The sequence below is a fragment of the Physeter macrocephalus genome, chromosome 7, assembly GCF_002837175.3.
Source record: "Physeter macrocephalus isolate SW-GA chromosome 7, ASM283717v5, whole genome shotgun sequence".
In the NCBI taxonomy this organism is placed as follows: Eukaryota; Metazoa; Chordata; class Mammalia; order Artiodactyla; family Physeteridae; genus Physeter; species Physeter macrocephalus.
In genome coordinates, this window is record NC_041220.1 from 29,694,682 (window position 1) to 29,705,880 (window position 11,199).

The window sequence follows — 11,199 nt, forward strand, 5'->3', positions numbered from 1 at the left end:
GCGCGTCCGGAGCCTGTGCTCCGCAACAGGAGAGGCCACAGCAGTGAGAGGCCCGCGTACCGCAAAAAAAAAAAAAAGTAAATATGTTACATTTAACACTATCAAATTATCAGATGGAGGGCCTCCTTAAAAAGTTCCAAAAAACTATGGATCAAAATAAAAAAATTCATTAATGTTCAAGAAAAAGATGTAACCAAGAAACTTCTAAAACTAAAAAAATTTTTCACCTGTATCACACTTGATAAATCTCAGAATCTTAAGGGTAGAAAGATCCTACAATTTCATCCCACCCAACCAGAAAACATTATAATATCAATAGTTATTAAGAAGAGAAAAATGAGAGAAATAAAATTATTTTCACATTGGAAATTTTTACTTCACTTTCTGTAAAACCAGTCTTAACTTAGTATTTTTCTCATGAATCTATCACACATCAAAAGGATACTAAGTTGTATCAAAAATAATTTTCCAGTAGCAAACTGAAAGCTGATTTTAATCCTAGAGTTCTATTTTCGAAGAAAGTTTAAAAAAAGCAAAAAGAAAATAAGACTGGGGGCTTCCCTGGTGGCGCAGTGGTTAAGAGTCCGCCTGCCGATGCAGGCCCGCGTACCGCAAAAAAAAAAAAAAAAAAAAAGAAAATAAGACTGGAATAAACATCATGAATTTAAAGGTCAGAAAACTACACATTCTCATCTGAATAAATGTCCACTAAATAACCTCTGAAGTACAGTCTATGCCTTAAAATTACTATTTTTTAATATTTACTGTTTAAATAATCATTTACCTATGATGTCTTCTTATCTCTGCACATTCTACTGCCATCCCAAATATAACAGCACTTGCCGGTATAACTTTCCCATATTTTTCACAATTACCATTTTCACCTTTGGTCTAAAAATATAACAATAAAAATTATATTCTGTTATATTTATGTCAAAACGTGTGTATGACAGCAAGCTATGAAAATTTATCAGAAAAAAACTCACAAAAACAATAATTAAGATAAGCAGGACTTCCCTGGTGGCGCAGTGGTTAACAATCTGCCTGCCAATGCAAAGAACACGGGTTCGAGCCCTGGTCCGGGAAGATCCCACATGCCACGGAGCAACTAAGCCTGTGCGCCGCAACTACTGAGCCTGCACTCTAGAGCCCATGAGCCACAACTACTGAGCCTATGTGCCACAACTATTGAAGCCCGTGCGCCTAGAGCCCGTGCTCCACAACAAGAGAAGCCACCGCGATGAGAAGCCTGTGCACTGCAACAAAGAGTAGTCCCCACTTGCTGCCACTAGAGAAAGCCCACGCGCAGCAATGAAGACCCAATGCAGCCAAAAATAAATAAATTAAAATAAATAACTTTAAAAAAATAAAGTACTCATCATGGGAAAGGCAGAAGTTTATTTAAAAATAAAAAGATAAGCAGGTTAAGGGGTTTTTTTCCTTTAAAAAGTTTCTTTTATTTTCATTGCTATGTGTGTGTGTGTACATATATATATATATATATATATATTTTTTTTTTTTTTTTCCAGTACAAATAGGAGGGAAGGGAGGGAGGGAGGTGGGGAGCTAGAAATCTCTAAGTCTGCATACAACAAGACTATTCAGTATGAGTTTAACTGAGAGGCCAAAATCACCATTACCTACTTGAAAAACAAACTGCTCTTCTTTCAACCTTTCATTAGCTATTTTAAATCCAAATCATTTTCTGTAAGTATTAAATTCGTATTAAATGTTAAAATCCTTTCATTCATAATACATATATATAAACCAAATCCACAATTTACTGGGCCACAGTAGAGGATTTCAATGCAAAATATAATTTGGCAATTGTAAGAATCAGTCCTGTCCAAGCAGTAGCCTGGGTCCAACTGGTACCTTAAAACCATACCACGCCAGTTATCACTATATTCCCTTTTGATAATCTGCCAAAAAATACAAGCAGTGAAGGCTGTGAGACTGAAAGTACTTCCCTTTCTCAACCCTACTCAAGAATTCCAGAGTCAATCCCTTCATAACGTAATCTCAATTCCTAAGAATTCTGTCCTGGAGTGTTTTTTGCCTATATACACCATTTGGGCACACAAGTATACACTGCACTATGTTATTAAATGTTTTTTCACACTGATTTCTTTCCAACAGTACAGTATGCACCTCAAGAGTGGGATGTATCTCATACTGATTTGCAATTATGCTAGGGGCTCAATAAATTATCTACTGAATAATGAATTCTTAATCAAATGTAAGTGTTTTCATGCTGCTTACCTTTGGCTGCAAAAGTAAATGCTCCCATGCATGAATCAAACTCTCCAAAATTCCTTCTCCAAATAAACCTGCATCGACAGTTTCTGTTACAACAAGGGACACTCTATAGAATGATTTTTTAAAAATATATGTAAGTAAAATATCATGCTATTTATATAAAAGATGTCAAAGCTGAGAGCAGAAAGGAAGAGTATATTATAGAAACAGTTCATATGTAAAATTTTCTAATACATTTTGTGTTTAATATCTACCCTTGAATCTTGAGGAAGATTCAGGCTCCTCTGTTCTCCACCAGCAGCTTCCTGGCCGGGACAGTAGTGGGAGTACACAACCTTCACTTGACCCCCTGCCTCTTGGATTATCCTTTCATTGCCTAAATCCTAAGGAGTGGTTCATACCCATTACCTTTACCAGTCCCCCTCCTTAACCCTGAGTAACTGGACTTCTATCCCCGACACTCTATAAAAATACTCTCTATCATCAGTGACTCCCCGACTTACCGAAATGAATACTCTCTCGGTTCTCATTTTCCTTGATCTGTAAATAACATTTAGCGCGGGTGAGGAGGCCTGCCCCTCAAAATCCTTCCTCTACCTCTGCTGTGCTTACCTCTACGCATTGAGTGTCCCTCTTCTGTTACTTCTCTTGCTTTACCCACACCTGTGAGTTTTCACGAAAGCCTAATCCACAGAGCTCTGATCTTCTGTCCATTCTTTCTTTCTAGAAAATTTCACTCAAAGACACACCAAAAAAATTTCTCCCTTCTCTGAACCTCTTTACTACTTACTGCCAGTATCGTTCATTTGTGTAATTAGAAGATAAAGATATTTTCATGAATATTCCTTATCTTCCTATCTAGACTGTAGGTGCCTTGAGGACAGAAACAGCTTTGGTATCCCCCACGGTGCCTAAGCCCAGAATTATATATATTCACAAAATTTTCAATATTTATGATTGCAAATATTTAGAACATGGAAGGTATCTCAAATCACCTATTCTAACATCTTCAAGTCTCTAGATTTGCTCAAGGTCAAAATAAATTATTATTAATTATTATTACTGAATCATATCTCTTAATTCAAAGCCAAGAGATCCTTCTACAACACCATCTGTGACAAAAATGTAGATTAAATTAACATAACTTTGATTCATGCTCTGGACTGAATTGTGTACCACCAAAATTCACGCTGAAGCCCTAACTCCCAGCGTGACTATACTTGGAGATAGGATCCTTACGAGGTAATTAAGGTTCAGTGAGGTCATAAGGGTGAAGTTCTAATCTGATAGGGTGTGTGTCCTTAAAAAAGTGGAGGAGACAGCAGTGATCTCTCTCTCCTCACATGCACAGAGGACAGGCCATGTAAGGATGCACAGGAAGGCCATCTGCAAAGCTAGGAAGAGAGCTCCCATCAGAAACCAAATTTGCCAGCACCCATGATCATGGACTTGTAGCCTCCAGAGCTGTGAGAAAATAAATGTCTGTAGTTTAAGCTACCTGGTCTGGTATTTTGTTAACAGCAGTCTGAGCAGACTAAGACAATTGAGGACACTGTTTATTTCTATAAAATAGTAATAATATCTGCCTCAACAATCTAACAGGACTTCTTTCATGAGAACATATGTAGAGACCATTGAAAAGCATAACTATTATGTAAATATAAATATTATCATACATATATGGAAAAAGACTTTTTAAAATCATAGTCCCAATGATGACAGGGTATAAAAAAGCCCTGCTTCAATGTAAACTGAATTTAAGTAAGATGAAAAGATAGACTACCCAGAAGAGGTAGTAAAGCAAGTGCTACTCAGAGAAAACTCTGTATCTAAAATGATAGTTTACTGGACCAGATGATTTTTAAATCCCCTCTAGCTCTAAAATTCCATCCCAGGCTTCCCTGGTGGCGCAGTGGTTGAGAGTCCGCCTGCCGATGCAGGGGACACGGGTTCGTGCCCCGGTCCGGGAGGATCCCACATGCCGCGGAGTGGCTGGGCCCGTGAGCCATGGCCACTGAGCCTGCGCGTCCGGAGCCTGTGCTCCGCAACGGGAAAGGCCACAACAGTGAGAGGCCCGCGTACCGCAAAAAAAAAAAAAAAAAAAAAAAGTATGTAAAATTCCATCCCCTTGTGATATGGATCAAAGTGAAATAACATACTAAAAAGCTAAGTCTTATGAGATAATATTCAAAGCATTTGAAGGGCCCAAGCCAAAATACACTGACAGCTGACGCTTCCAAAGCCAAAACCTATCCTTCATTTTAGCCAGGGATATTAACACCAAATGTGATTAAGTCCATCAAGCTTCATCTACTCACACATTATTTTTAAGTACAATTTTTATATAGTTATTGACCACACAGAAGGACAACTAGAACACTGAAATTAACAAAGGTAAAGTAACTTGCTAAAGCTGAAGTTTATGTATTAAATCCCTTGCCACAAATTTTTCTCAAGATCTTTAAATTTTTTTTAATCAAGAATATGACCTTGGGGTTTCCCTGGTGGCGCAGTGGTTGCGCGTCCGCCTGCCGATGCAGGGGAACCGGGTTCGCGCCCCGGTCTGGGAGGATCCCACATGCCGCGGAGCGGCTGGGCCCGTGAGCCATGGCCGCTGAGCCTGCGCGTCCGGAGCCTGTGCTCCGCAATGGGAGAGGCCACAACAGAGGGAGGCCCGCATACCACAAAAAAAAAAAAAAAAAAAAAAGAATATGACCTTACTATGAAAATCCATCTTATGCTAAACTATCCTATATCTGCATCTTTACAATATAAGGGTTTTAGCATTTTTGTTTGGACTAGAAGATAGAAATGTGAATATCTTAATTTTTTTTAAAAAATAGTGGATTACAAACAGTAAAATTAGTTCATATTATAATACCTTTCAGGAATGTGTTTTGGAATTTCTATGTCAAGCGACTTCATATGTAAGAGTTTGATCCCTGCTTCCATCTCGTTTGCTGCCACTATATCACAGGCAAGTTCATACATGGTCTTGGATAACTCACAGGCATACACCAAGTGCGCTCCAGCTTTTTTAGCAAACATGCTACAAGAGGAAAAAGTGTTCCATCAAGAAAAAATAATCTACTGTAATTTTTCAAATTTTAGTGGAATTATAATGCTTAAACATGAGGTTTTCCTTTTATTTTTAAACACAACTATTATTCATTCTGCATTTTAAAAAATGAACTAATATTCTTGTCAAGCAATAAATCATACAATAAATCATGACATTCACCTTATTAAAACACAACTGGCATGCAGAATGCTAATAGACTTAAAACAACTAGATTCAACCAGAATGTTAATGTAAAAAGTACTCTTAAAATTCATTATTTAAAATTTCAATGATAACCCCAAATTTTTCTTGGTGCTTATGTCGAGTTCTTGATTAAGTAAAAGTTATAGTGAAAAATACAATAATAATAGTTCCATGAATAATCATAACAAGATTATGAGAAATAAACTCTATTTTTAAATTCTGCTGTTAAAGTTTCCATATTTGGTACAATCCTTAATTTACCCTAGTATATATGTATATATAATTAAAACACAATTCCAACAAACCTTAGTATTCCAGTTCCTGCTCCAATGTCCAAAATACTTTTGGAGCCCAAACAAACCGCCTTTTGGATTGCTGCATTATAAATCGTATTTCTTCTGGTGTCATTAAGCATGATAAAGTGCCAGCGTTCCACCAACCAGTTTGCAACACGATAAAAATTCTCCTTTGCATCACTGAAATCCGGGTTTAGCTTCACTGCTTTACGAAAATACCCGGCTGCTTCATCTCTAAAGCCCATTCTAGAGTAAAAAATAACAGACAAAATATTCAACTATATACTACCAATTACAGTGCCTTTGTTCTTGCCACTCATCTGGCCTGAGAACCCCTCACCAGCACCCCAAATCCTACCCAACCCAAGTGCCATCTCCTTGGGAAGCCTTCTGTGAGGACTGCAATTCTCATTCACTTCTTTCCTTTCTGAATCCCTTTCATATTTATGCATTCCAGGACACTAACAACTGCCTGACTATGAATTACTACTTTACTATGGTATAGTAGAGGCTCTCCTAGTCATCCTCCATTTAAACAACTTTCTAGAACACCAGTGGTTTCTAAAAACCACTCCCTCTGTAAAAGATATTAACGCCTATGGCTAAGAGGTGCCTCTTTGCTGTGCCTGCATACCTTTTCCCTCAGCAATTGAGTTGAATGGTCATCAAGAGTCAGTTGTAGGGCAGGAATAAAGATGCAGACGTAGAGAATGGACTTGAGGACACGGGGAGGGGGAAGGGTAAGTTGGGACGAAGTGAGAGAGTGGCATGGACATATATACACTACAGAATGTAAAATAGTTAGCTAGTGGGAAGCAGCTGCATAGCACAGGGAGATAGCTCAGTGTTCTGTGACCACCTAGAGGGGTGTGAGAGGGAGGGGTGTGAGGGAGGGGGGGAGGGAGACGCAAGAGGGAGGGGATATGGGGACATCTGTATGCATATGGCTGATTCACTTTGATGTACAACAGAAACTAACACAGTACTGTGAAGCAATTATACTCCAATAAAGATCTATTAAAAAAATAATAATAAAATAAATAAGATACAACAATGTAATGCACAGCACAGGGAATATAGTTAATTAATATTTTATATTAACTTTATATTGAGCATAATCTATAAAAATGCAGAATCACTATCTTATATACCCGAAAGTAATATAATATTGTAAGTCAACTATATTTCAGTAAAAAAATCAGTAAATAAATAGTCTAAATTAAAAAAAAAAAAGTCAGTTGTATTTGCTGCCAGACCAATTTACACCAGTTGCACTTGTTATTATTATATATTTTAATTAAATACAAAAGAAACCAAATAAATATGACTGCAAAAAGAGAGGCATTGTGTCTAAGGAAAAAAGTTAAAGGTGAGTCACCCAAAAAGCTACTACTAAATTAGATGTGAGCAACTCAATAATAAAAGACAGGGGGAGAAAACTATCAAACCATCTGGAACAGTGTTTCTTAAACTATCTATGATAAAGAACTCCCTTTCCTTTTAAAACATCTAAGTATCTGTAGACCAACACACTTGTACTGCACATGATTAGTTAGTGTGCAACTCCCACACCAGATTTCAGCAGCAGAGTGGTCCATGCTCTCCTCAACAAGGGAGTTCCCTGACCACATGCTTGGATTTACAGCAATGTCAAACTGCTACATACATTTCTAACTGTTTACTCACAATTTTTATACTTCTCTGTCATTGACTGGTAATCTGTGGATCACCCCAGTGTGTGGTCCACACACTGAAGAGAACTAAGCTAGTAGAACACTTTTACACTCATACTTCTTCAGAAGCACCTCTAAGCATTCTGCCAATTTTAAAGATCGAATCGGGCTATTCATTTGGGGTATGGTTTAAGCAAAAAAGACATTCTGGAACCCAAACAGGGAACGGCACTCTTACAAAAGGAAACAGCAAATTTCCAGGAAGTTCCAGAGAACAGATTTACAACAAATTCCCTGGCAAGGGACCACAGTGACTTCTCTGCCATCCTGTGAATGAGGGCTATGTCCTCTCCAACAAGGTCTGGGTCTCAGCCCAGTGAGAGGAACTCTTCCATGGATGCTCTACCTCAGCCCCAGGGGCAGTGGCTATTATGTAGTATAAGACATAATATTACATATTATATCTGCTATTCCTATATTCTTTTCAGTTCTCTTCTTACTAGCCAATGCTTCATTACTCTGATCCCCTGTTATAATTAATAACTGTTTATATTAAACTTCCTGTGTTCGAATTAGTGTACGACAATTTATCCAATCTGGACTGATGCAGAATAATCCTTAACTAGTAATACTGAAACCACTACATACCTGAAGAGATGCTCCCCCATACTATTGCAAATCACTTCATCATGAGGAAACAGTTCCAAGGCTTGCTCATAGCAACCAAGTAGGTCTTGTGTTCGACTGAGTGCATCAAGTTCTTCAGCCCATCTGAAGAGCGTATACTGAAAAGTTTCCTTTACAAAAGAGGAAACAGTAAATTAGTCAGTAACATAAATGATGAAAGAGGGAATTCCCTGGCAGTCTAGTGGTTAGGACTCCGAGCTTTCACTGCTGAGGGCACAGTTCAATCCCTGGTCGGAGAACTAAGATCCCGCAAGCCGCATGGCGAGGCCATTAAAAAAAAAAAAAAAGATGAAAGAATATTCAACACTGGTTGAAGATTCCACAGAAAATAAAACTTAGTTATAACTGAAAATCACCTTAAGTTTAATTTAGCCTTAATAGGCCCTGTTGCTAAATAAACAAATGCGTAAATGCATAAATTTTACCACCTACATGGCAGTAACATGCAGAATTAAGACAGTTTGACCACTCTGCAAAATCTCTCCATACTTGGCTGCCATATCATATTCTCCACCAACCTCTTTTTTGTGGGCTCCTATGTTTCAGCGGTACTTCCTTGACCGTCTTCTCTTTTCTCCTGCATCCCCAGTGCATTAACTATCACCTATGTGTTGATGGATGCTACATCTACATCTCCAATTGAGACCCTCTCTCCTGAACCTCAGACCCATAGTTACCACTCCCTATTGGTCAACTCAACCAGGGACCCTCAGCCATCTCAAATTCAGCTCAACCCAAATATTTCCTGATCGGTGTGCAAAGAATACCAATGAACATAACATAAATCCTGTTCCTATCCTCAGAGAGGCCTCATAGAGAGAAATATAACATACAATTTTGAAAAAATTCAAAATGTTCTAAACTGAACCCATCGTATTCCTCTCACACAGGATATAAGGTTAAGGTACCACCCAACCTCAGACTAAGAAGTCACCTTAGAATGCTACCTTAACTCCAGTACAATTAATTTGAAACCCAGCCAATTATCTCTCATTATAGTTAAATCTGTCACCTCCTCTCCCCCACACTGTTACAACGTGGTCCTTGTAACCACTTGCTGGACTACAGGAAGAGTCTTCCTACCATCACCCTAGCTCCAATTACACCTCCACCAAACATTCTCCACACTACAACCCAGTGCAGAGACAAGGCTGTAGTCAGGAACACATTTTATATCATCTTCACATATTTTATACAGAAGAGTTTATACCTGACCCTGAATTCTGATAGATTTTACTAGCGAGTCAAGGAAAGGAAAAAGACTCCAGGATGTGAGGCGAAAAAATGCAGATTATATTAAATGGATCAGGGAATTTACAGCTAAGCAACTTGGTGTGGCTGAGGTGTGAGGATGGGGAGTAGAAGGAAATAAGACTAAAGAGATAGGTCTTTCGCAGAGGACCCTGCAAAGAAATATGGGACTCTGTTCTGCAGGAAACAGAGCTAGTTACTTAACCCTACTGAACACCAGGCAAAGAAATACAAACTTTAGATAATATTTTTAATACACACTAAATATAAAAAAAGATATTTTCCCTGTTTTACGAAAGAGGAAACTAACAAACAAAGAACTGAGGAAAAAGCATTTGGATTGATCCATTATTCTACTTCTGCCTACCTAAAAGAGCAAACTGTATCTCAGCATAACACGTTCTCCTCCCTGAGGCCAGCTGATTCTGAAATTTAAATGTCTATATGCTACTGACATCTACTGGGTAGAAGTCAGGGATGCTGCTAAACATTCTACAATGCACAAGACAGCTTTCCACAACAAAGATTCCATCCAAAATATGAGTAGTACTGAGGTTGAGAAACCCTGGGTGAAATAACGCAAAGTAGCTTCAGGCTGAAAGGTGAATGCAAAATTAAGTTAAATCACTTTTTGAAATTTAGATTCTGAAATAACTTAAAAAAAATGTACAGCATTTCACCAGAATAAGTGTCACAAATAATCCAATAACTGAAACTTAAAGAATGCATCATCAAATGATTACTTTAGTCTAATTCCAAACTTAATTCAACATTCGTTCCACGTAACAGTAGAGACACGTGCAAAGGTCCTGGGGCAGGGACTTGCTAGAATTTGATATAGGAGGTGGCAGAAGATCACCTGAGGCCTCATGCAATATAACCTTTGGAATTTTGAATGAAACGGAAGTTTTGAAATAGAGAAATGACATCATCTGGCTTTTATTATGAAAAGCTCGTACTGGCTGTGTTGCGGTAGGATGCAGGAGAAAGCCTAGTTTCGAGCCTGAGCCTATTGCAAAAGTCAGAAGGAGATGACTGAAGCTTGAATCAGGGTAGTAAAAACGAAGGTGGTAAGAAGGGATACGATTCTGGATATATATTTCGATGGTGTAGCAGACAATATTTTCTGATAAGCTGGTTGTGGTTACGAACAAAAGAAGAGTCCAGGGTGAACAGTAAACATTAATAACCACCACCAAGCACTCATAGTACCCCCCTCCAATTTATTTATGAATTCATTTATTTATACGAGAAGAACACAGGATCTGCCTGCAAGCGAGAGAAACAAGGGCCCTCCTCACCTTCACATCGTCTTTCAGCTCCGGCGCCAGGCTGAGCACGAGGAGGTAGTGGGCATAGGCGGTGCCGAAGTCCTGGGCGCCCAGGCAGTGCTCTGCGCTCTGCAAGGACCGCGAGACCAGCTCGTCCCGCCCGGCTGCCCCGGCGCCCCGCCCGGCTGCCCTGGCGACCCGTCCGGCGCCCCGGCGGGGCCTGGGCCGCAAGTTCGGCATGGCAGAGTCACAGGCCGAAATCTGCGCCTGTATCACCAAAGGGAAGATGCTTTGGTGAACGGAAGGCGCAAATTGTCTAGGTGATCGCACTCCCACGCGACTAACCACAGCCCGAGAACCGGAACAGGAAACCTATTCCCCTACGACTGCAAGCGCTCCCACCTCTGCCAGGAAGAAACCCCGCCCCCTCCCCAAGGGGAGGATCCCACGCCGCCGGCGCACGCTTCGCCAACGGCAGTGCGCCCGACGTGGGCACG

At 39.5% G+C, this 11,199-nt stretch overlaps 1 protein-coding gene across 6 annotated transcripts in view; it reads right to left on the reverse strand.

Annotated features, from left to right (window-relative positions):
- The window catches only part of PRMT9 (protein arginine methyltransferase 9), a 147,750-nt gene extending 136,625 nt beyond the window's left edge, over positions 1-11,125 (reverse strand). For 2 of the 6 annotated variants that reach the window (XR_008617778.1, XM_028491745.2), the window contains exons 1-6: positions 10,733-11,052; positions 8,142-8,290; positions 5,830-6,066; positions 5,141-5,308; positions 2,263-2,365; positions 785-891 (exon numbers count right to left, since the gene is read on the reverse strand). Coding sequence is in view for 5 of the 6 variants with exons in the window: in XM_028491745.2 (XP_028347546.1) it covers positions 785-891; positions 2,263-2,365; positions 5,141-5,308; positions 5,830-6,066; positions 8,142-8,290; positions 10,733-10,942 (974 nt within the window). In the remaining variant the exon portion in view is untranslated. Of the gene's footprint in view, positions 1-784; positions 892-2,262; positions 2,366-5,140; positions 5,309-5,829; positions 6,067-8,141; positions 8,291-10,732 lie in introns of all 6 variants that reach the window. The other 4 variants (XM_055085913.1, XM_055085914.1, XM_024126716.1 and 1 more) reach the window with 3 other exon arrangements.
- Between the last annotated feature and the right edge of the window lie 74 nt (positions 11,126-11,199).